Source organism: Rhinoraja longicauda, chromosome 31 (genome assembly GCF_053455715.1).
Source record: "Rhinoraja longicauda isolate Sanriku21f chromosome 31, sRhiLon1.1, whole genome shotgun sequence".
Taxonomy (NCBI): Eukaryota; Metazoa; Chordata; class Chondrichthyes; order Rajiformes; family Arhynchobatidae; genus Rhinoraja; species Rhinoraja longicauda.
Genome location: NC_135983.1, coordinates 29,050,924 through 29,075,950, shown reverse-complemented (window position 1 = coordinate 29,075,950; position 25,027 = coordinate 29,050,924). Strand labels below are relative to the sequence as shown.

The following is a 25,027-nucleotide window of genomic DNA, read 5'->3' as shown; positions in this document are numbered from 1 at the left end:
TATACAATGCTGATTGATCTGGACTTTGTTTCTCTCTTGTTTTTTTAATCAGACAGCAAGGACATGCTGCTCTGCAGACTGTAATAATATCCATTTATATTGAATCTGTAGAACTTTGACCAAAATTGTAATTAAAGATACTGCAAACAAACTGGTTGTGAAGGTAAATTAAAGAATCATTGGGTTCGAAAGACATTGTGGACCAGGGCATCTTCTGATCCTGATAACTATGGGGCCATTTTACCCAGGTTTGTACTTCACGTTGAGCCACGGTGACACCTATAAAATGGTCAGTGTAAAACCGATCTCAAATAACATGGACAGGTAGTGTACTCAATGCTCCATTTTCGAAGGGGGAGTTGGGTGTCGAGAACAAAGAGGAACCCGGTGTGGTGGGGGGGGGGGGGCACTGAGAACAAAGAGGGACCATCGGGGACTACACTGAAGAATTTCAGCATGGCGGCGCAGCGGTAGAGTTGCTGCCTCACAGCGCCAGAGACCCAGGTTTGATCCTGACTACGGGTGCCGTCTGTATGGAGTTTGTACATTCTCCCCGTGACCTGCGTGGTTTTCCCCCGAGATCTTCGGTTTCCTCCCACACTCCAAAGACGCACAGATTTGTAGGTAAATTTGGCTTGGTAAATGTAAAAATTGTCCCTTGTGTGTGTAGGATAGTGTTAGTATGTGGAGATCACTGGTCGGTACGGACCTGGTGGGCCAAAGGGCCTGTTTCCACGCTGTATCTTTGTAACTTTGTTGGCGCCCTTTACATGGAGACTCTTTGTATACTTTGTGTACGGTGTGGAGAACAAAGAATCTCACCGTGACATGCCACATGTGATTATAAAGTATCGTTCAATCAGAGTTCAATCAGTGTGGCAGAGATCAGAGCCCACACTGGGTGTCCAGGGGCTTCCTGCAGGAAGAGTGAAAGCTTACACACCCTTCCTCCAGCTGATGACGGGGTTTAAACCTGCACCAGCTTTGTGGGGGAAGGAACTGCAGATGCTGGTTTAAATCGAAGGTAGACACAAAAACCTGGAGTAACTCAGCGGGACAGGCAGCATCTCTGGAGAGAGGAATGGGTGACGTTTGGGGTCGAGACCCTTCTTCAGACTCTAGTCCCTTCTTCAGACCCGGTGGGCTGAAGGGCCTGTTTCCACGCTGTATCTCTAAACTAAACTTTACAGATGCACTAGAGAAAGTATTCTGACGGGATGCATCTCAGACTGGAGTGGTTACCACTCTGCTCCAGGCCTCAGAGAGCAGTGAACACAGCCCAGTCCACCACAGGCCTGCCACTTCCTTCCATCCACTCAATCTTCGCAGTACGTTGCAACAGGAAGGCTGGGAGTATCGACAAGGATGCCAGCCACCCTGGCCGTTCCCTTTGCTCCCTTCTGCCTTCTGGGAGAAGATACTGGAGCTGGAAAGCTCAGACCATCCAGACTTAAGGACAGGTTCTTTCCCACTGCTGTTAAGACTCCTGAAATAATCTCCTTCCCAGAGGTGCAACCACACACTCGTCCCCTTACCTCTCCCTCGTTCACTTATTGTACTGTCAGATTTTTGCTCCTTAATCTTGCACCATTCAACTGCTTTGCCCTTAACGTTATATTTATTGTTGTATTTACTGCATTGCTACTGTTTAATCTGAGCTTCACGTCTACAAGGAATTTCACTGCACCTTGGTGTGTATGACAAAGTCGATTAACTTTTTCTACAAAGTTCTGGTTACAAATTCCCATAATTACTTTTTGGAAGAAAAATCGCAAGGGTTCTTCTGAAGGGTGTAACTACATGACAACAAAAGTGCCTTGGTAATCTTGGACAGTGAAAACATAATTAAAAGCTAAGAGGTTTGCATGAACATGTTTAGCAATGCATTCCAACTGGAATTTATGAATAGGTGCTACTGTGTGACTTCATTTATCCGCGTGTGTGTGTGTGTGTGTGTGTGTGTAGAAACATAGAACATAGGGACAGGAACATTTGGCCCTTTGAGCCAGTATTGCCATTCATTGTGATCGTGGCTGATCATCCACAATCAGTAACCGGTGCCTGCCTTCTCCCCATTTCCTTTGATTCCACGAGCCCCTAGAGCTCTATCTAACTCTTTTAATTTCATCCAGTGAATTGGCCTCCACTGCCTTCTGTGGCAGAGAATTCCACAAATTCTCTGGGTGAAAAAGTTTTTTCTCACCTCAGTTTTAAATGGCTTCCCCTTTATCCTTAGACTGTGGCCCCTGGTTCTGGACTCCCCCAACATTTGGAATATTTTTCCTGCATCTATCTCATCCAGTCCTTTTATAAGAGTGTGTGTGTGTGTGTTTGTGTGTGTGTGCGCATATATATACAGATATAGATCTCTACATATATATACACACACACAATTATGCAGAAATGTGTTACAATCTGAAAATTAACTGAAGATTGGGGGGTGGGGGAATTTACAGGCAGAATAATAAATCAGCTCCAGAACCTAACCCAGGGGTTTGGATAGTTAGTGTGTCTGTTGTGTTCAGTGGGTGGAAATCATTCAATCTGATGCACCATCTCATGGAAACAGTTACAGAGAGAGTTATTTATCAAAATATTTATTAAAAAGCACTGCTCGCAAGGAGAGGCTGGTCACTCACATTGTTAACACATTACTCAAAGATTCCAGAGGTACTACTCTGCATTCCACAGACAAGCAGAACACTGCAGTTCTGGGTGGGAAAAAACAGCAAATGCTGGTTAAAATCAAAGGTGGACACAAAATGCTGGAGTAACTCAGTGGGTCAGGCATCTCGGGAGAGAATGGGTGACGTTTCGGTGCGGGACCCGCCCCCTCCCCTGACATCAATCTGAAGAAGGGCCTCAACCCGAAACATCACCCATCCCCTCTCTCCCGAGATGCTGCCTGACCCGCGGAGTTACTCCAGCATTCTGTGTCACACTGCAGTTCTGGCTCACTTCCAGAATTAGCCGTACACTCGTCTATGGTGCCTTTAAAGTCAGTTAACCTTGGACACCAACACCTTATAAACCAGGGGTTCTGCTTTTGTCACTTTTAAGCACTCGGCAGAAAATGAGAAGACAGAAGACAGATATTACTTATGGAAATGGAGATATCATTCAACGTCTAATTCGGAGTTCCTGCTTAATTTGGTTTAGGTTAGAGATACAGCGCGGAAGCAGGCCCTTGGGCCCACCGAGTCCGCGCCGACCTGCGATCCCCGCACATTAACACTATCCTACACACTGTAGGGGCTATTTTACATTTATACCAAGCCAATTAACCTACAAACCTGTACGTCGTTGGAGTGTGTGAGGAAACCAAAAATCTCGGAGAAAACCGATGCGGTGCGGTCTCAGGGAAAACGTACAAATTCCGAACAGACAGCACCCGTGGTCAGGATCGAACCTGTGTCTCAGGTGCTGTAAGGCAGTAGCTCTACTGCTCCGTCACCGTACCACCTAGATCTCCAGGGGCTTGTAGAAGAGGACCACTCATTGACATCAACTACAAATGACCACATTTTTTATTAACTGAAAAAGTCCAACAGCAAAACAAGCCTATAAATGACAGTGATAAAATGCATGACCAGAAGACCAAGGGAACGACTGCCCATCAACAAGTTGGCAGCTGGTGTCCAGCGGTTCGGTCATCTGATGGACAGAGATTACCTGACCCTCTCTTTCGGGTGCCTTACAGTCAGCGCTCTGCTCGATTTGGTCTACTCAGATGTCCAGAGCTTAAAGGTCCTGTCGTAGGAACACGTGGCAATCAGCTGGCCGTTTGGTGAAATGTCCAGTCCCATCACTTTGCCTTCGTGGCCGGCCATGGTTTTGAGCGGTGACCATCCAGGGTGGCTCCATATCTTTGCCGTGTTGTCGTAGGCACCGGTCAGCAGATAATTCCCATTTGTGGCTGCAGGGAGACACAAATCAGCACTTAGTTGTATGATGGAACAACTAATTAGCAGCAGAAAGGAAACTCTTCAAAGTATAATGAATCATAGAGTCACACAGCGTAGAAACAGGCCCTTTGGCCCAACCTGCCCCAAATGTTTCAATAATACGTTGCGATAATACCTGCATCAACTACCTTCTCCGGCAGCTCGTTCCATGACCCACCACCTTGGTGTGAAAACATTACCCCTCAGGTCCCTATTTACTCCCAGGATCCAAGATGGCGCCCAACCCAGGCAACTCTGTGCTGGTCACAGAAGTGGATCTGCAATCACTCATTATAATCACTCCTCTTTTAAACCTCTCCTCTCATCTGCACACTGTGGACGGCTTGATTGTAATCATGTATTCTCTCTCCGCTGACTGGTTAGCACGCAACAAAAGCTTTTCACTGTACCTCGGTACACGTGACAACCTTTCCCCCTTTACCTTAAACCTATGTCCTCTGGTTCTCGGTTCCCTTTCTCTGGGCAAGAGACTTGCCAATCTATTCCGCTCATGATTTTATACATCTCTATAAGGTCACCCCTCATCCTCCTGCTCCCCATGGAGTTGAGTAGGGTTTACCAACTGTCCCGTACGGGACCTCCCTTGTCCCGTATTAGTAGGGTTGCCAACTTCCTCACTCCCAAATAAGGGACAATGGGTGACATCACTGCCCCGCGCGACCTCACCCAGCCAGCGGCCACGTGCTCCCGCCCGGGCCGGGCGGCCGCCATTGGTGGAACGGGAGCATGTGGCCGCTGGCTGGGTGAGGTCACATGGGGCACGGGGCGGTGACGTCACCTTGTCCTGTATTTGGGAGTGAGGAAGTTGGGAATGAGGAAGTTGGCAACCCTAGAGTAGAGTCCCAGCTGGCTCAACCTCTCCCTGTATCTTGGGGCCTTGGGGGTGTTGGGATATTTGTAACATTCAGCATTCCAGAATATCCCAGAGCCGAGCGCGACCAAAAATCCCATGGGATTTCAGCACTTCCTCAACTTTGTTTTGAAAGTTCCAATGGAATCTACTCTGACCAAGGTGTGTATTCCGCATCTCAATCACTTGCTAAAAGTTAACCTTGGTCCTGCTAGTTCACCTTGAAGTAAAAAATCACATTAAAGTTGTGTCCTCTCGTTACCAACTCTTTTGACTAAAGATGTACTTTATTTTCACCATCAAAGTCTAAATACGTTGAACATGTTTATTAAAATCTCCCAGTCTTCTCATCCCTGAGAGTGGCGCAGCGGTAGAGTTGCTGCCTCACGGCGCCAGAGACCCGGGTTCGATCCTGACTACGGGTGCTGTCTGTACGGAGTTTGTACGTTCTCACCGTGACCTATGTTTCCTCCCACACTCCAAAGATGTACAGGTTTGTAGGTTAATTGGCTAATGCAAATTGTCGCTAAGTTGTAAGATGGAATTAGTGTATAGGATGATCGATGGTGGTCGCGGACTCAGCGGGCCGAAGGGCCTGTTTTCATGCTGTATCGCTAAATCTAAAGTCGCTGGTAAAGTTGCATTGGTGTGGGCCTCCTGCGTCTGATACTCACGCTGAAAGCGGACAGCTGACAGGAGGTTGTGGTGCGCTGGGATGGTGTAGATACATTTCCGCTGCCGTAAGTCCCAGACCTTGCAGCTGTTGTCTCCGCTTCCAGTTGCTGCGTGATACCTGAAAACAAAATCAGCTTGCTCACAATGAGGCCCAACAGCAAGCAAATAACCAGAACAGGGAGCTAGCTCGTATGTTGAAAGACTGGAGCGACTAGGCTTGTATACACTGGAATTTAGAAGGATGAGAGGGGATCTTATCGAAACGTATAAGATTATTAAGGGGTTGGACATGTTACAGGCAGGAAACATGTTCCCAATGTTGGGGGAGTCCAGAACCAGGGGCCACATTTTAAGAATAAGGGGTAGGCCATTTAGAACGGAGATGAGGAAAAACTTTTTCAGTCGCAGAGTTGTGAATCTGTGGAATTCTCTACCTCAGAAGGCAGAGGAGGCCAATTCTCTGAATGCATTCAAGAGAGAGCTAGATAGCGGAGTCAGGGGGTATGGGGAGAAGGCAGGAACGGGGTACTGATTGAGAATGATCAGCCATGATCACATTGAATGGTGGTGCTGGCTCGAAGGGCCGAATGGCCTACTCCTGCACCTATTGTCTATAACAGCTCCCTGTCAGAACTGTGGTGATACATCCTTATTCATGCCTCATTAACGGGGGTCCCTTTTGTTTGTAATGCCATTACCGATAGGGCATCTGATTACTTGCCCCTGTACACAATGGTCTGTGACTGTAGTGTGACACACAGCAGCACCACAAGAATTGGTAGTTTATCAAAGGGTTACGTCAAGTTTAGAGTCCCTCTAGGATACAAAGTGAATCATCAAAAGCAGCACAATAGACAGAGACAAGTAGGACAGTGGTACAGCTGCTGCCTCCACTGTCTGTATCTGTGACTCTGCCCAGACTATATGCCCTCCCTGTAACCTCAGGAGATTCCTCCTATTTCCTCCCATATCCCCAAAACATGTGGGTCGGTGGGCCGTGCAAACATGGAACTGCAGATGCTGGTTTACACAACAGGGCACAAAGTGCTGGAGTAACTCAGCAGGTCAGGCATCATCCCTGGAGAACCATGGATAGGCGATGTTTCGGTCAGGACCCTTCCACAGACAGACTGTGGAGAGTGGAAGTTGAGAGGTCATGTTGCAATTGTATAAGAGACCGTATTTAGAGTATTGTGTTCAGTTCTGGGCACCATGTTATTGGAGAGATATTGTCAAGCTTGAAAGGGTTCAGAAAAGATTTACGAGGATGTTGCCAGGACTAGAGGGTGTGAACTCTAGGGAGAGATTGAGTAGACTGGGTCTCTATTCCATGGAGCGCAGGAGGACGAGGGGTGATTTTATAGATGTGTACAAAATCATGAGGAATAGATCGGGTAGATGCACAGAGTCTCTTGCCCAGAGTAGGGGAATCGAGGACCAGAAGACATAGATTCAAGGTGAAGGGGAAAAGATTTAATAGGAATCTGAGGGGTAACTTTTTCACACAAAGGGTGGTGGGTGTATGGAACAAGCTGCCAGAGGAGGTAAGAAACAGGTACATGGATAGGACCGGTTTGGAGGGATATGGACCAAGCGCAGGTAGGTAGGACTAGTGTAGATGGGACATGTTGGCCGGTGTGGGCAAGTTGGGCCGAAGGGCCTGTTTCCACACTATCACTGTATGACTCTATGGGAGGGAGGGGATAAAAGCTGGGAGAGAGGAGAGGCAGGACAAAGTGTGTTAGGTCAAGGGTGGACACAGGCGAGGGTTTAAAAAAAAACTAAAATACACACACTTAAAGGTGAAGGGGAAAAGATTTAATAGGAATCTTAGGGGTAACTTTTTCACACAAAGATGTGGTGGGTGAGCTGCCAGAGGAGGTAGCTGAGGCGGGGACTATCACAACGTTCAAGAAACATTTAGACGGGTATATGGATAGGACAGGTTACGAGGGATATGGGTCAAACACAGGCAGGTGGGACTCGTGTAGTTGGGACATGTTGGTCGGTTTGGGCAAGTTTGGCCGAAGGGCCTGTTTCCATGCTGTAAGACTATGAAATCCATTTCTATATATTGACATTAAATTCTGCAGGCCACTTGCAGCTCATCTTATGAATTTCCTTTGCAATTTCTATTTAGTACACCACGTTTAATGTAAGGGTTAAAACAAGCTTTCTGCTGCATGGTGCCAGGACTCGAGTTCTCTAGACCAGGCCACTGTAAAGGAGACATGGACCGGAGTGCAAAAGAAAGGCACGAGATTAATTGCTACCAGTCAAAACATGTATCAGTTGTTTCTTCATCATTGATTAGAATCCTTCAAACCTGCTGATGGAGCATAATCTGACGTTTCTTCATCACACCTAATCCAGTAAAAAATCATTCATGTACACTGACAACAAAAGTCCTTTTTGTAATGAACCCTGAGGAACCCCATGGAGAAGTTTGAATAAACTTCCCTTAACTGTGCTGCAGTCCCTTCTTTAAACAATGTGCTACCCATCCTTCAAGTTTACAACCTTTCATGCTCTCTCGTATTCTTCCAAGTTATATCTTGTCAAATACTTTTCTGAGGTCCATGTCCGGTTGTCTTACCCATTGGGAGAGAAGCAGATTCCATAGATCTCCTTCAGATGTCCCTCCAGGAACATGATGCATCGGCCCGTCCGTAGGTCCCACAACCGTCCAAAGGCATCGAGGCCACTGACCAGAAGGAGAAGAACTCAAGCATAAACCACATTAGGAATATTCCGATGTGCACCAAATGTGCCAATAATAACAAAATGCCCACCCCTCCTCAAGGCAGAAAGTTTGGAAAATATTCAGCAAGTCAGACAGCGTTTATAGGACAGATGGAGTCGGAGCAAGGATTCCAGTGGATCTCCACAGTAACCCTACTGTCAACCACATCAGATATTTACTTTTTCCTCTACACTCCTTTCCCCAACTTCTCAGCACTTCACCACCTGACTTTGTTTCTCCATCCACAGGTGCTACCCGACTAAATGTTTCCAGCATTTTCACATTTCTTTTTGATTTTCAGCACCTGCAGTTCTTTGATTTTCACGTCTGTCCACATGTTCTACTGTCTCAGGATCGTGTAGACAGACCCCTCTGCTCCTCTGCAGCTGAGCGCAGCAGTACTGCATCTTTATAGCTCACACTTTATTCATCCCTACCCGCTCCTTGTTGGGTTATCCTGCCGAGATACTCACAAAGTGCTGGAGTAACTCACCGGGACAGGCAGCATCTCTGGAGAGAAGGAATGGGAGACATTTCAGGTCGAGACCCTTCTTCAGAAGTCTGATGAACTCGACCCCGAAACGTCACCCATTCCTTCTCTCCAGAGATGCTGCCTGTCTCGCTGAATTACTCCAGCACTTTGTGTCTATCTTCGTTTTAAACCAGCACCTGCAGTTCCTTCCTACACCCTAGACACTCCCCTCCATGCTCCGAACGGTTTGACCTTCATGTGGAAATGGAGATATGCTCTGTAAACAAAGAGCATTCCTCACAACAAAGAGAGTGGAAACAGTCCCAATGCAGAAAGGAAGTTTTGAAAAACAGTGCACTGGGTGAAGCACATGGACTAATAACTTCCTCCACACCATCCCTCATTCAGCCACCATTTCCAAATGCACTGTCACAACTTAGCACAAAAAAAGTTTAGAAAACAACAATGCTTGACAAAAATACAATGGTTTCAGTTGTGCACATCACACCAAGTGGAGGAGATGGTCACTCGAATGAGCAAGTTAAAAACTGAAGAATGCGTTGAATATGTAATAGAAAAGAACCAGTCAAATGATAATTTAATTCAAATAGGACTGCATGGTGGCACAGTGGTAGTGTTGCTGCCTCATAGCGCCAGAGACCCGGGTCAGATCCTGAATGTGTGTGCTGCTTGTACGGAGTTTGTACGTTCTCCCTGTGACCACGTGGGTTTTCTCTGGGTGCTGCGGTTTCCTCCCACACTCCAAAGACGTACAGGTTTGCAGGTTAATTGTCTTTGGCACAGATTGTAAATTGTCCCTAGTGTGTGTAGGATAGTGCTAGTGTACGGGGATCGCTGGTTGGCACGGTCTTGGTGGGCCGAAGGGCCCGTTTCCATGCTGTATCTCTAAACTAAACTCTAAAATGCTGTTTCATTTTCTATGCACGTGATGTGATTCAATTATATCCCTGAATTGGGGAAAAAAGGATAAGGAAACTTAAACATTTGAAAGTTTTCAACCAATTCCATGGACTATTCCAAGACTGAAGATGCAGAAACCAAAAAGGTGTTAAGGTGCGGTTGACAACGAACCTGTCACTAACAGTGGGGATAACAGTCTGACTAGCACACCAATGCCAATGGGAAAAACCTTGGTTACACTGAGCCACTGGAGTACAAAGACAGCATGCAACAAGGAAGGCCCGGCTTTCCCAGTTCACATATGTAGCAGGATATTGGGTTGGATTGAGTCCCTGAAGATTGGAAGGATTAATGGTTGACTCTACTCACCCGGTTCCCACCAGAGAGCCATCACGGTGGAAGGCAATGTCATAGACGCCCTTGCTGTGCCCTTCCTGGTGCAGGATCTCCTCCTGGGCCTGCAGGTCCCACAGTCGCCAGGAGTGGTCGTAGCTAAACAGCAGAAACAAAGGTCAGGTACCACCATGCGCTCTGGAACCACTGCTTTCCACGGTGGTGCAGCGGTAGAGTTGCTGCCTTACAGCGAATGCAGCGCCGGAGACCCGGGTTCCATCCTGACTACAGGTGCCGTCTGTACGGAGTTTGTACTTTCTCCCCGTGACCTGCATGGGTTTCTCCGAGATCTCCGGTTTCCTCCCACACTCCAAAGACGTGCAGATTTGTAGGTTAATTGGCTTGGTAAATGTAAAATATAAAAATTGTCCCTAGTGCATGTAGGATAGTGTTGTTGTGCAGGGATCGCTGGTCGATGCTGACCCGGTGGGCCGAAGGGCCTGTTTCCATGCTGTATCTCTAAACTAAACTAATCCACGTCTTATTTGCAAAGTAAGGAAACAACTGTGTGATAAGTAGAAACAAGCAACTGTAGGTGTTAGTTAAATACAATACAACACAATACAATATATCTTTATTGTCATTGTACAACGAGATTGGGAATCACAAATTGATGACTCTCATCATCTTATACCCCTCTGTAAGATCAACCCTCATCCTCCTGCGCTCCAAGGAATAAACTCAGCAGGCTAGGCAGCATCGCTGGAGAACAGGGATAGGTGATGTTTCGGGTCGAGACCCTTCTGCAGACTGATTGTGGGAGGGGGAGATAGAGAAGGAAGTGGGAAAGTGGAGAGGCAGGATCTGCATGGCAGGTAATAGGTTGACACAGATTTTAATAGGCAGTTGGTTGGAATATTTCGGGTTGGGACTGAAGAAAGTCTGAACAAAGGTACTTTATCCGAAACGTCACCTATCCATGTTCCTCAGAGATTCTACCTGATCTGCTGAGTTACTCCAGCACTATGTGGCCCATTGTGTGGTAGGACAGAGTGCAAAAGCCGCCACAAGTGTCTGAATAAGAGACAATGTTAGCGTGTTAGCACAAGAACATGGCATTTAGCTGGGCATGTGGCACCAATGTGACAGCCTGACACACACTGGAGTGTTTACACCGTTAGTATTTATATGAAAATGATGGGAACAGCTTGATATTTACAGAACATGAGGTGGTGGAAGAGAAAGCAAAGTCAAAGCCAAAACTCAATCCCATGGGTGTAAATCCTGGCAACTTTGACACTTCATGGAAGTCAGACAAAGTTAAACTTCTGATGCAAGGTTTTCATTCAATGTTAATGTGAGTAATAGATATAATAGACGTGACTTACCAGGTGGTCCCCAAGAACCTGCCGGATGGATGCCAGGCCACTCGAGCCACTCTCACCGTGTGCCCTTCGATGTTGGCTACTGGCTCATCACTGCAAAAGATCAAAGCATTGGGAAATATCTGGGGAACTTGCACTCAACAAAGACGTGCGTTTTTAGAGTGTTTTTCGCAATTGTTGGACGTCCTAAAATGGCTTACAGTCAACAAAAGTTCTTTCGCAGTCTCCATTGTAGGAAATATCGTAGCTGTTTAGAGCGCACAATGCTCCCAGAAACAATGAAACAGGTGACAATGATCTGTTTTAGTTGCAAATTCAGGACTAAAGAGGGTCAGGTCACCAGGAACGCAACTCCCAAATGAAATAGTCATACAGCGCGGAAACAGGCCCCTTGGCCCAAGTCCCTGCCTGAATTTGGCCCATATCCCTCTAAACCTATCCGACCCATGTACCTTTCTAAATGGTTTTTTTAAACGTCGTGATAGTACCGACTTCAACTACCTCCTCCGGCAGCTTGTTCCATACACCTACCAACCACTGTGTAAAAATGTTGCCCCTCAGGGCAGCATCTTTCCACCCTCACGTTAAACCCATGCCCTCCGGTTCTCAAATCCTGCACTCTGGGTAAAAAGACTCTGTACATTTGCCCCATCTATTCCCCTCACACACGAGTAATCTGGGATCTTTCATATGCATCTTGGTGGGGAGGTGGGGATCACAGCTTCCCGTCTCATCTCCAGTGACGCGGCATTCCCTCAGCGCTACACTGGAGTGTCACCATGGATTATGCCATCAATTCTCTGCAGTGCAGCCTGGACCTACAATCTGCAGATTCAGGCGAGTGTCACAAGTAGGTTTAGGCTGACAACTGAGGCTGAAGCACATGTTTTGTATAAACACATTAACCCGGTGCAGGTTAAAAACAATCAACAAACACATTCACTCAACCGAAGATAGACACAAAATGCTGGAGTAACTCAGCGGGTCAGGCAGCATCTCTGGAGAGAAAGAATGGGTGACATTTCGGGTCGAGACCCTTCTTGAGTTACTCCAGCTTTTTATGTCTATCTTCAGTTTAAACCAGCATCTGCAGTTCATTCTTACACATTCACTCAACCTGCTGGAATCAACATATTTAAATGTATTGTGTAAGGAGGAACTGCAGATGCTGGTTTAAACCGAAGATACACACAAAATGCTGGAGTAATTTCCAGCTCGAGAAGATGCCTGTGGCCATCATGTTCATAAGTTCATAAGAGTCATCATGTTCATAAGTTCTCGGAGCAGCAGAAGGCCATTCGGCCCATCACATCTACTCTGCTATTCAATCATGGCTGATCTAACTTTCCCTCTCAACCCGATTCTCCTGCCTTCGCCCCATAACCCCTAACTCCCGTACTAATCAAAAATCTGTTCATTACTGCCTTAAAAATATTCATTGACTTGGTCTCCACAGAAGGTCTGCAGCATGAATCCCACGGATTCACCACCTTCTGACTAAAGAAATTCCTTGTCATCTCCTTTCTAAAGGTACATCCTTTTATTGTGAGGCTGTGCCCTCTGGTCCTAGACTCTCCCACTAATGGAAACATCCTCTCCACATCCACTCTATCCAGGCCTTTCACCGTTCAGTAACGCCAGGGGGAAGTGTTCTCTAACTGAACGAACAGTGATATTAATACAGAATTCACACAAATATGACAGTTCCTCACACACGATTGAGTGCAAATTCATTGACACCATTCAAACCTCCAATTTCAATATCAAATCTGGCCGAGAATACACTACAGGCAACACTGGGTTAGTGCGACATGTTATATTGAATGCTTGAAATAGACCAATAAAAGACGTGTAGAAAACAAAACTGCAGATGCTGGTTTAAATCGAAGGTAGACACAAAATGCTGGAGTAACTCAGCGGGTCAGGCAGCATCTCTGGAGAAAAAGGATTAGTTTGTAGGAAGGAACTGCAGGTGCTGGTTGTTAAGGGTTGTGAAGGAGGGTTCCAACCCAAGGTGTCACCTATCCACGTTCTCCAGAGATGCTGCCTGACTCGCTGAGTTACTCCAGCACTCTGTGAAACGTCACCTATCCATGTTTCTCCACAGATGCTGCCTGACCCGCTGAGTTACTCCAGCACTTTGTGTCGATCTTTGGCTGAAACTATATTTGAAATACTGTGCACTGTTTTAGTCTTCTTATTGAAGGAGGGATACATTTGGCTATAGGCAATGCAGACGTTTCACTCAATTCATTTTGAAATAAGTTTTTTTTTAAAAAACAAGGAAAGGCTGAACAGAATAAGCCTGGAGTTTAGAAGACTGAAAGATGGTCACGTTGAAACAAGATTTTGCGAGGGTTTGACTAGGTAGATCCGAGAGGATAGTGGGAGATTTGCACCATTTACTGGGATGGAAATGTCGAATGAGGATGTACAAAACTAGTATAAACGTACAGTCTTGGTTTAGAAGTCAACCACACAAAACTGACATGAAGATAAATTTCTTCCCTCAGGCGGGTGTAAACCTTTGGGAGTTTTCGACTCAAGAGCGCTATGGTTTTTAGTCTTGAAGTAGATTTAAGGCTGAATGTGGGGGGAATCATGTATCGAATATTAATGGGGCAAGGCAGGAAAGTGCCAAGCAGTTGATGCCAAAGATCAGATCAATGTTGATCCTACTGAATGGTACAGTTGCCTGTGGTAGGCTCATATCCACTCCCATTTGATTTGTAAGTAGAACCGTATCTCTGCTCAGGAATTAGTAGATATTTTTAAGGCAGAGATAGATAGATAGATCTTGATTAGAACGGGTGCAGGGGTTATGGGGAGAAGGCAGGAGAATGGGGTTAGGAGGAAGAGATAGATCAGCCATGATTGAATGGCGGAGCAGACTTGATGGGCCGAATGGCCTAATTCTGATCCTATCCCTTATAACCTTATGACTAAACTCCAAAGTCAAACTCTTCAACCTATGTGGCATAACTGGATTGCAATAAGTAAAGTGGTTGAATATTAAATTGTTTTAGCATTTCACATGGAGGATAAATTCCAAACAAGTTCTGTGATTTGCACATTCAAAGGGTAAAGACAGCTCTGATTAATATGGATTATGTTAATGCGTGAGAAGGAACTGCAAATGCTGGTTTACACCCGAAGAAGGACACAAGATGCTGGAGTAACTCAGCGGGACAGGCAGCATCTCTAGAGAGAAGGAATGGGCGACGTTTCGGGTCGAGACCCTTCATCAGACTGAGAGTCAGGGAGGGGGACACGAGAGGTAGGGGAAGGCTACAAAACAAAGTGGAGCCGGCATTGTGACTCAGGAAAGGTGGAGCCAACAATGATCTATTGTTGGCTGGGGCTGAGCCAGCAATGGATTATGTTAATTGCGGGTTTCGTTTAAAAAAAAAAAAAATAGGCATAAGATTATTTTAATGCAGCAGGTGAGCTCAGAAAATAGAATACTTAATCAAATAACAAAGCATGAGGAAGTTGTCTGTGGGAAATGAACACTGCACCTCGAATGGCAGATTGAAAGGACCATTTAAATCCATCAGAATCCCTTTCACCTTGACGTAGGCCAATGCATGGTTAACTTGTTTGTGAAGATTACACACCTTTCCAGATTCCAGAGCTTCACTGAGCCGTCAGCTGCACACGATGCCATGTTACAGTCCTTTTCGCTCAGTGAGATGGTGGCCTGAGGATGAAACACAATGGCGCCCACATTTGTGCTGTGACCTGCAAGACACAACATCCAGCCAGTCATCACCTTCAATCTGGTTAGCTTCAGCATCCTAAAGTCACCAACTCTAACTGCAGTCTACTTAGAGTCATGGAAACAGGGCCTTCATATCAACTTGCCCACTGCCACCAACATGCCCCATCTATACTAGTCCCACCTGCCTGCGTTTGACCCATATCACTCTTATAGATATGGGTTGGACCTATCCATGTACATGTCTAATTGCTTCTTAAGCGGCATTTAGGCCATTGGTAGGTATCCAGGCCATTTCAAACTCTACTCCGTTCAGGTCCAGTAGTCTTCAGCACAGACATAACTTTATTTGGCAACTCTCCGAGCCTCCCTGGTTTTAGCTCACCAGATTTTAGGTTAAGTTTAGGGAAACAGCATGGAAACAGGTCATTCGGCCAACCGAGTCCGTGCCGACCATCGATCAAGAATAACCTGCATTCTAAGAATACAGAATACCCTGCATTTTTATTATCCAGGTGATCCAAAGCTGAATGTAGTGCAGTGCAGAAGACTGTTCACCAAATAGTCAGCAATACCAATCTTTCAAAGCCCTTCACATTCTTGATAGTACGGGGAGAAGGCAGGAGAATGGGGTTCGGAGGGAGAGATAGATCAGCTATGATTGAATGGAGGACTAGACTTGATGGGCTGAATGGCCTAATTCTACTCCTGGAGAATGTTCGAGATACTGGGCAGTTGTCATTGAGACGGTCGCTTTATTTTTCTTGGGGGCTGGAATGATGGCTTGTCTGTGAAGCAGACGAGACCAGTAGACTGTTGATGAGAGAGGCCCTCAGCAAAGACCCGTGGTCAGTTGATCGGCACCCAATTTCACAACCTGTCCAGGGACTTCATTTAGGCTGGCTGCATTCTGTGAATTTACCCATGTGAAAGCAAAACTGTATCCTGCCAGAGAAGTATGGGACAGAGCCAGTGGAGAATGGGGAGGGGGACCGAGGTGGAGTTACGTTTGCCTGTTGAAAAGGGGTGTAGACGGTGTCAAGCTGATCCAGTGGAGATGGATTGCTGCCAGAGTGAGCTGCTGACTTTGGCCTGTATCCTGCCATGATGTTTAAGGCCCTGCCAGTCACCTGGCAACCTTTGATGACATTAAACCTCCAGCTCCTTTTTGGAAGTTTATCACAAAGGTGGGAAAGGAAATATACTGTCACAACAAAAATACACCCTGGAAAACTATCGCAATACTGCTAAACGGAGATATTACAAATAGTACCAGAACACTCTTAACCTCTCCACTCCTTTATGACGCTCTGTGAAATCTAACATTTAATCAAGCTCCACCCCAAACTGTATTTGTTGGTTGACAACAAATCTCTGTTCTTTGAGACATCATGGTCCAGAACTATTAAGGTGTGCCATGCAATTGGACGTTGGTATTGCTGATGGTCCTTTCTTTATGCAGAGTAATCATCGCGAGGATTGGCGGACACAAACATTTTGCAATCAACTAGGAACAAAGAGAAAACCTCGAAAGCTGTCTAAGAGTGCCAGACGACCTTCCTCGTCTATAGGTAACCTTGAGATTTTGTGGAATACAAGTTGTGGTGTGTGAACGTCTTACCTCTCAACGTACGTACAAGGCTACAGTCAGGGATATCCCACAGCTTGCACAGCCCGCTCCTGCAGACAAGCAAGAACAAAAACATTATCAGGACATGTCATTAAATACACAAATCAAACAGAACCCATTTTTACGGCACGGTGGCGCAGCGATAGAGTTGCTGCCTTACAGCGAATGCAGCGCCGGAGACCCAGGTTTGATCTTGACTACGGGTGCTGTCTGTACGGAGTTTGTACGTTCTCCCCGTGACCTGCGTAGGTTTTCTCTGAGATCTTCAGTTTCCTCCCACACTCCAAAGACATACAGGTTTGTAAGTTAATTGGCTTGGTAAGTGTAAAACAAATTGTCCCTAGTGGGTATAGGATAGTGTTAATGTGCGGGAATCGCTGGTTGGCCTGGACCCGGTGGGCCGAAAGGGCCTGTTTCCGCGCTGTATCTCTAAACTAAACTAAACCCTATAACCATGTGGGCTTCCTCCAACATCTTAAAAAATGGGCTCCTAACGATCAGATGAGCGGTGGAATCTGGGGTAGCATTGATAGGAACGTGGGGAGAAATTTTGTTTTGGCATAGAATTATTGTAAAACTGGTGGGCAGGATTGCATGCTATATTTGCACTGGGCTAACCTAATGAACGGTTTAAGGGGAGAGGGGCAAAGTTTCAAAGATTACACAGAGGGTGGTGGGGGCCTGGAACGTGCTGATGTGGGTGGTGGTGGAGGCAGATACCACAGTGGGACTGAAGAGACTTTTGGATAGGCGCATGGATATGCAGGGAATGGAGGGATATGGTTTATGTACAGGCAGGTAAGAGTTGGTCTTGGTATCATGTTCAGCACAGCCATTGTGGGCCGAAGGGCCTGTTCGTGTGCTGTATTGTTCTATGTTCTATCCCCGGGGTATTGCACTAATTACACCTCTCCACCCATTTATTGCAACTCTGTTATCCATGTGACAGTGAGCAGTGAGCTTTCACGTTAACTAAACTGCCCAAGGCCTGGGCTGCTAAATGATGTACCAGTCTCTCGACTGCCACTTTGCCAAATGCCTTTTGGAAGTCTACCCTCATTACTTCTACAGCGTCCTCTCGATCAACACTCCTTCACATCCTCAAATAATTCAAATACATTTGTCAAACGTGATTTATTTTTCATAAAAGTATGGTGACTAGGTCATTAAAGAGTAAAAAACATATTTCCTAAATGTTTTGATTTTTCCACTTTAATGAGAGACTCTAGTATCTTGACAACTCGAGATGTTACGTCAACTGGCACATCGTTCCCTGCCTTTTGTCTTTCCCCCTTTCTGATCAAAGGAGTTGCATTGTCTGTTTTCCAATCTTTGAGTCATAGAGTCAAACAGCGTGAAAACAGCCCCTTCTCATCACTCCGACTCTAAACAACCCGAACCGTAATGCAAGCAACACATTTGATATGTCATGCTGTTCATTTAAAAATATAATTGAAATAATTCCAACATGCACTTAACGTTCGAAATTCAACATATAGAGTCCAGACGTACAAATTAATCACCAGCTCACTTCACAAGGACAGAGAGAATTTTAGGTGGAGAAAGGTGAATAAGAATTGTTAATTTTGAGCCAGACACAAGGAGGAACTTATCCAGGGAACTAGGGGATGGCAGTGAGAGAGTCATAGAGCGATACCGTGTGGAAACAGGCCCTTTGGCCTAACTTGCCCACGCCAAACAACATGCCCCATCTACACTGGCCCCACCTGCCTGCGTTTGGCACATATCCAACCAAACCTGCCCTATCCATGTAGCTGTCTAGCTGTTTCTTAAATATTGCGATAGTTCCAGCCTCAACTAGCCCCTCTGGCATCTCGTTCCATACACCCACCACTCCGTGTAAACAAAGTTAATCCTCACGTTCCCATTAAATCTCCCCCCCCCCCCCCCCCCCCATCTACTGGTACCTTCCTGGAATTTTGTGTTCAAAAATGCCAAGCACTGGGGTCAGATGCTGGGACATGACGGCTGACAATTTAAAGGAAGTGACGGCAGAGATCCCATTGATTGAAAGTTCTCCAATACTTGGGTGGTCACGGTGGTGCAGCGGTAGAGTTGCTGCCTTACAGCGAATGCAGCGCTGGAGACCCGGGTTCCATCCCGACTATGGGTGCTGTCTGTACGGAGTTTGTACGTTCTCCCCATGACCTGCGTGGGTTTTCTCCGAGATCTTCAGTTTCCTCCCACATTCCAAAGACGTATAGGTTTGTCGGTTAATTGGCTTGGAAAATATTTTAAAAATGGTCTCAAGTGGGTATGGGATAGTGTTAGTGTGCGGGGATCGTTGTCAGAGCTGACCCAGTGGACCGAAAGGGCCTGTTTTACGCGTTGTATCTCTAAACTAAACTTTATTCCGTGTGATTGGGATTATTGTAATTTCCTCGCAGATATTTGAAATGAGCTCAAGATAGACACAAAAAGCTGGAGTAACTCAGCGTGTCAGACAGCATCTCTGGAGAAAATTAGCTTGTCTGTTACCCTGGGGGTGTTGGCAGTGTCCACCACGGTGAAGAATGATGCAAAAAAAAAAACCTTTGTTTAGGACGACACAGTGGTGCAAATGGCAAAGCTGCTGCCTCGCGGCAACAGAGACCCAGGTTCGATCCTGACCTCGGCTGCTGTCTGTGTGCTTACACTTCTCCTTGTAATCATGTGGGTTTCCTCCTGGTGCTCCCGGTTCCTCCCACATTCCAAAGATGTGCGGGTTTGAAGGTTAATTGGCCCTCTGTAAATTGCTCCTAGTGTGTAGGGAGTGGATGAGAAAGTGGGATCACATGGAACTACCATGGACAGGTGGTCGATAGTCAGAGTGGACTTGGTGGGCCTGTGTCCATACTGTGTCTCTAAAACTAACAGACCTACTATTTCTTTGTTCCTGTAATTAATTTGTCAGCTTTGTTCCCCAGAGATCCCATGCTGACCTTAGCTGCCTTCTTCCTATTTATATATCAATTGAAACTCTGACTGCTTATTTTGATATTACACACGCTCTCTCTTAAAATCAACTTTCTCCTTTTACGAGCTTATCTAGTCATCACCTACTTGCACCATTCAGCACGTGTCAGCCACTTGCCTTGTGACTGACACCACTATCCCCAGACGTTACATCTCTCTGCTCCAGTCTGACTAATGCTGGCTCTGAGGCAGAGTTTCTCTCCTTAATGCTATACCACGCAGCCCAGGACTCAGTGCAACGCTTAGCAGATACATAGATATATAGATAATAGGTGCAGGAGTAGGCCATTCGGCCCTTTGAGCCAGCGCCACCATTCAATGTGATCATGGCTGATCACCCACAATCAGTACCCCGTTCCTGCCTTCACCCCAAAACCCTTGATTCCGCTAACCCAGAGCTCCATCTAACTCTATTTTGAATGCATCCAGTGAATTGGCCGATTCTCTTGGACCGATCCTGTTACTGCTATCCACATGCGCCTCTATTACATCTTTGATAATTGACTCCAGCATCTTCCCCACCACCGATGTCAGGTTAACTCGTCTATAATTCCCTGCTTTCTCTCTCCCTCCTTTCTTGAAAAGTGGGATAACATTAGCCACCCTCCAATCTACAGGAACTGATCCAGATCTCAATGTCATAACAAGGTACTACTGCTCTTAAGTCTTACCAGGAAGCCGTAGCCAGAAGCTTAGAGTTGGGGCTGAACTGACAGTAGGAAATGGGACGGTCATCACCAATCTGGCTGCAGAAGTTATTCAGGGCCTGCAACAAAAACAAAGTAAAGACTGATGTGAGCAGACGGTGGGCAGGCAGAGAGGGGGAGCGAGAGGCAGGCAGAGAGGGGGAGCGAGAGGCAGGCAGAGAGGGGGAGTGAGAGGCAGGCAGAGAGGGGGAGCGAGAGGCAGGCAGAGAGGGGGAGTGAGAGGCAGGCAGAGAGGGGGAGTGAGAGGGGGAGTGGGAGGCAGGCAGAGAGGGGGAGTGAGAGGGAGTGAGAGGCAGGCAGAGAGGGGGAGTGAGAGGCAGGCAGAGAGGGGGAGCGAGAGGCAGGCAGAGAGGGGGAGAGAGAGGCAGGCAGAGAGGGGGAGTGAGAGGCAGGCAGAGAGGGGGAGTGAGAGGGGGAGTGGGAGGCAGGCAGAGAGGGGGAGTGAGAGGGAGTGAGAGGCAGGCAGAGAGGGGGAGTGAGAGGCAGGCAGAGAGGGGGAGCGAGAGGCAGGCAGAGAGGGGGAGAGAGAGGCAGGCAGAGAGGGGGAGTGAGAGGCAGGCAGAGAGGGGGAGTGAGAGGCAGGCAGAGAGGGGGAGCGAGAGGCAGGCAGAGAGGGGGAGTGAGAGGGGGAGTGAGAGGGGGAGTGAGAGGCAGGCAGAGAGGGGGAGTGAGAGGCAGGCAGAGAGGGGGAGTGAGAGGCAGGCAGAGAGGGGGAGTGAGAGGCAGGCAGAGAGGGGGAGCGAGAGGCAGGCAGAGAGGGGGAGAGAGAGGCAGGCAGAGAGGGGGAGCGAGAGGCAGGCAGAGAGGGGGAGAGAGAGGCAGGCAGAGAGGGGGAGTGAGAGGGGGAGTGGGAGGCAGGCAGGCAGAGAGGGGGAGTGAGAGGCAGGCAGAGAAAGGCAGGAGGAAGCAATATACCAACTATTGTAAGATCTTTCTTAAAAGTGCAAGATGGTAACAACAGAGTATGCTGTAGGAAAGAACTACAGATGCTAGTTTACACCGAAGATAGACATAAAATACTGGAGTGACTCAGCGGGACAGGCAGCATCTCTGGAGAGAAGGAATGGGTGATGTTTCGAGCCGAGACCCTTCTTCACCCATTCCTTCTCTACAGAGATGCTGCCTGACCCACTGAGTTACTCCAGCATTTTGTATCTACCTTCGATTTAAACCAGCATCTGCAGTTCTTTCCTATATACCTTGAGGAGATTTCACAGTGGAGCAGACAAAATGTGTAGGAACTGCAGATGCAGGTTTACCCTGAAGATAGACACAAAGTGCTGATGTAACTCAGCTGCTTTAGGTGAGAACCAACAACATAAACTTCTCAAAAATTAGCAACATAATTGAGGTGGGCAGTTTTAGATGGAAGTAATGTAGGCCTTCTCTTGTAGGACAATAACTGCAGATGCTGGTACAAATCGAAGGTGTCACAAAATGCTGGTGTAACTCAGCAAGTCAGGCAGCATCTAGGCGAGAGGGAATGGGTGACGTTTCGGGTCGAGACCCTTCTTCAGACTCGACCCGAATCATGTATGTGATAGGCCCTTGTCTTGGACATTATTTAACCTGCTTATTATTCACAAAATGCTGGAGTAACTCAGCAGGTCAGGCAGCATCTCGGGAGAGAAGGAATGGGTGACGTTTCGGGTCGAGACCCTTCTTCAGACTGAAGAACCTGCCTTCAGTAAACATAACATTATTTTGCAATGGAACTGTGGATGTTATTATTACCGGGCAGCTTACAGGGAGACGTTGTTACTGGTACAACATCATGTATGTCATAAGGATGCCCATTATCTGACATCTCTCACATATCAAACAAAGATTGAAAGATTATTCGGAACAATCAGGCCTTTCCACTGAGATAGTCGAAATTAGTTAATTTAGAAGCAAAGAGAATTCAGTGCTGAAGGAAAGGAAGAATATTTATTCCCACTTTTAAAATATCAGGAAACATCCTCAGATTAGGTACCTGAAAGGTTATGTGTAGCAAGGAACTGCAGATGCTGGTTTAAACCAAAGATAGACACAAAATGCTGGAGTAACTCAGCAGGACAGGCAGGATCTCAGGAGAAAAGGAATGGGTGAGGTTTCGGGTCGAGACCCTTCTTCAGAATGAAAGTCACGGGAAAGGGAAAGGATATAGATATACCCAAGACGTAACGTTGCTTATGTATATGGAACGAGCTGCCGGAGAAGGTAGGTGACGCAGGTACTATCATAACGTTTAAGAGACATTTGGAGGGTAGAGGGGTTTGAAGGGAATTGGCCCAAACGCAGGCAGGCGGGACTAGTGAATGTGGCACATTTGCAAGTTGGGCCGAAGGACCGGTTTTCACGCTGCATGACTCGATGACCCTCGAAACCAATCAGAACATTTCCATGCTGGATACAAGAGGCGCTTAGTGGACTCCCCTGTGCTATCCAGTTAGTTATTCCCAGTATCATCTATTAGCGTCGAGCAAAGCTGCAGCGCCCACGCACCAAGAGATTTATTTATGTAGACTGCTCAGTCCATAGTTTATCAGTGGGCCGCATATCAAATAAAGATGAGACGGAGTGCGGGAAGGACATTGACAAACTCGTAACCTGCTGCCAAGACAACCACCTTTCTGGACGAAGGGTCTCGACTTGAAACGTCACCTATTCCTTCTCTCCAGAGATGCTGCCTGTCCCGCCTGCTGAGTTACTCCAGCACTCTGTGTCTATATTCTGTCCATCCCCAACCTGACCACATGCTGCCTGTCCCGCCCGCTGAGTTACTCCAGCCAGCACTCTGTGTCTATATTCTGTCCATCCCCAACCTGACCACATGCTGCCTGTCCCGCCCGCTGAGTTACTCCAGCCAGCACTCTGTGTCTATATTCTGTCCATCCCCAACCTGACCACATACTCACCCTCAAACCCTTGTGGAGTTCCTGTTTGCGAGCCGCGCGGGAAGCGTCTGGCGTCTCTTTATTGGCTCTCGCCTCTTCCAGTCGCTTCAAGGCCCTAGGAAATACAGCACATGAGGAGACCAGTGAAAGCACCCTCATGAAGCAGGGTGGAGGCAGACTGGTGCACACACCACTCTGTGCACACTATTCCAAGTAAGTAGTTTTAGCTTCAATAGAACGTGCTGGAAGTATTCAGCAGGTCAGGCAAGTGTTGATCATTTTCCAGTCACTGACCTTTTATCTGCACTTGGAAGAGTTTTATTAATTGTATTAAAAGATTTAATAGGAACCCGAGGGGTAACCTTTTCACACAGAGGGTGGTGGGTATATGAAACAAGGTGCAGGAGGAGGTAGTTGAGGCAGGTAAGTTGCAGCAGGAGGTAGTTGAGGCTGGTATCATCGCAACATTTAGGAAACAGTTAGACAGGTACATGGATTGGACAGGTTTAGAGGAATATGGGCCAAACGCAGGCAGGTGGGACTAGTGTAGATGGGGCATGTGTGAGTAAGTTGGGCCGAAGGACCCATTTCCATGCTGTGTGACTCAATGACCTGCAAGACTAATTCAGTTTTCCTCTTTCCACATTCACTGCCTGATTTGCCGCACTTTTTCAGCATTCTCGTTAGTTTGTTATCCAGCAGCCTCTTCACTCTGCACCTCACAGTTCCAGCATGGGTATTTTTTTGTGGGAGTAAACCAAGTGCTGGAGTAACTGAGCAGGGCAGGCAGCTTCTCTGGAGAATATGGATATGCGCTATTTGCCTTGTCTGCTCTCCCTCTATTTACACCTCTTTCAGAGAGATTAGCTGCCATTAACAAGGCCTCACCACCACCTTTAGCCGACACAAATCATAACGAGAGAAAAGACAGAGTGCTGGAGTAATTCAGCAGGTCAGGCAACATCTCTGGAGAACATGAATAGGTGATATTTTGGGTCAGGAATCGTAATCGTTAATTTTCTCTTGGTCTCCTCCTTATCGGACATCCCTTTATTTCTCTTTACCACACCCTCGCTGTACTTTAAAAATAGTTTTGTAAATTTGCTGGTTCTGGTGAAAATCATCGACTTGAAACATTAATTCACTGTCTCCATAGATGCTGCCCGACTTGCTTTTCCAGCATTTTGTTTTAATTTTGGTTTCCAGTATCTGCAATTGTTTGCTTTCTGAAGATTGTATTATTGGTCTACAATATTATCTATTAGCTCTATAAGCTACCCAGTAAGATGGTTTAAGTGCCGTGCAGTGTTGTGTATACATAGGTACAGTGAAATATTAGTGCTGGTTATTATATTGTAAATGTCTCAGTACGATGGCTTTAATCGTATGATTGTTGCATATACCGTACACTTTACCAACAAAATGGTGGCGTGCAAGTAATGCCATTTTATAGAGCACTGGCTTCCACACTGCAACACAGTTAGAAGCAAGGAACCGCAGACGTCACCCATCAGTCTGAAGGATCTCGACCCAAAACATCACCCATTCTTTCTGTCCAGAGATGCTTCCTGTCCCGCTGAGTTACTCCAGCATTTTGTGTCTTTTCTTCGGTGTAAACCTGCAACTGCAGTTCCTTCCTACACAACTGCAGATACTGGTTTACCAAGGAAAGATACAAAGTGCTGGAATAACTCAGCAGGTCGGGCAGCATCGGTGGAGAGATGGTGTTTTGTTCAGGGTGCTGTTTGCCACATCTGCAGTCATGAGCTTCAG

General features: G+C 46.7%; 1 protein-coding gene across 1 annotated transcript in view; it reads right to left on the bottom strand.

Moving 5' to 3' along the window:
* Window positions 1-2,634: 2,634 nt before the first annotated feature.
* Window positions 2,635-25,027, bottom strand: part of prpf4 (pre-mRNA splicing tri-snRNP complex factor PRPF4) — a 32,931-nt gene continuing 10,538 nt past the window's right edge. The window contains exons 6-14 of the mRNA XM_078426496.1: window positions 23,276-23,369; window positions 20,340-20,434; window positions 16,684-16,742; window positions 14,962-15,085; window positions 11,348-11,437; window positions 9,996-10,118; window positions 8,087-8,194; window positions 5,490-5,608; window positions 2,635-3,916 (exon numbers count right to left, since the gene is read on the bottom strand). Coding sequence (XP_078282622.1) covers window positions 3,723-3,916; window positions 5,490-5,608; window positions 8,087-8,194; window positions 9,996-10,118; window positions 11,348-11,437; window positions 14,962-15,085; window positions 16,684-16,742; window positions 20,340-20,434; window positions 23,276-23,369 — 1,006 coding nt within the window. The 3' untranslated portion in view covers window positions 2,635-3,722. The remainder of the gene's footprint in view (window positions 3,917-5,489; window positions 5,609-8,086; window positions 8,195-9,995; window positions 10,119-11,347; window positions 11,438-14,961; window positions 15,086-16,683; window positions 16,743-20,339; window positions 20,435-23,275; window positions 23,370-25,027) is intronic.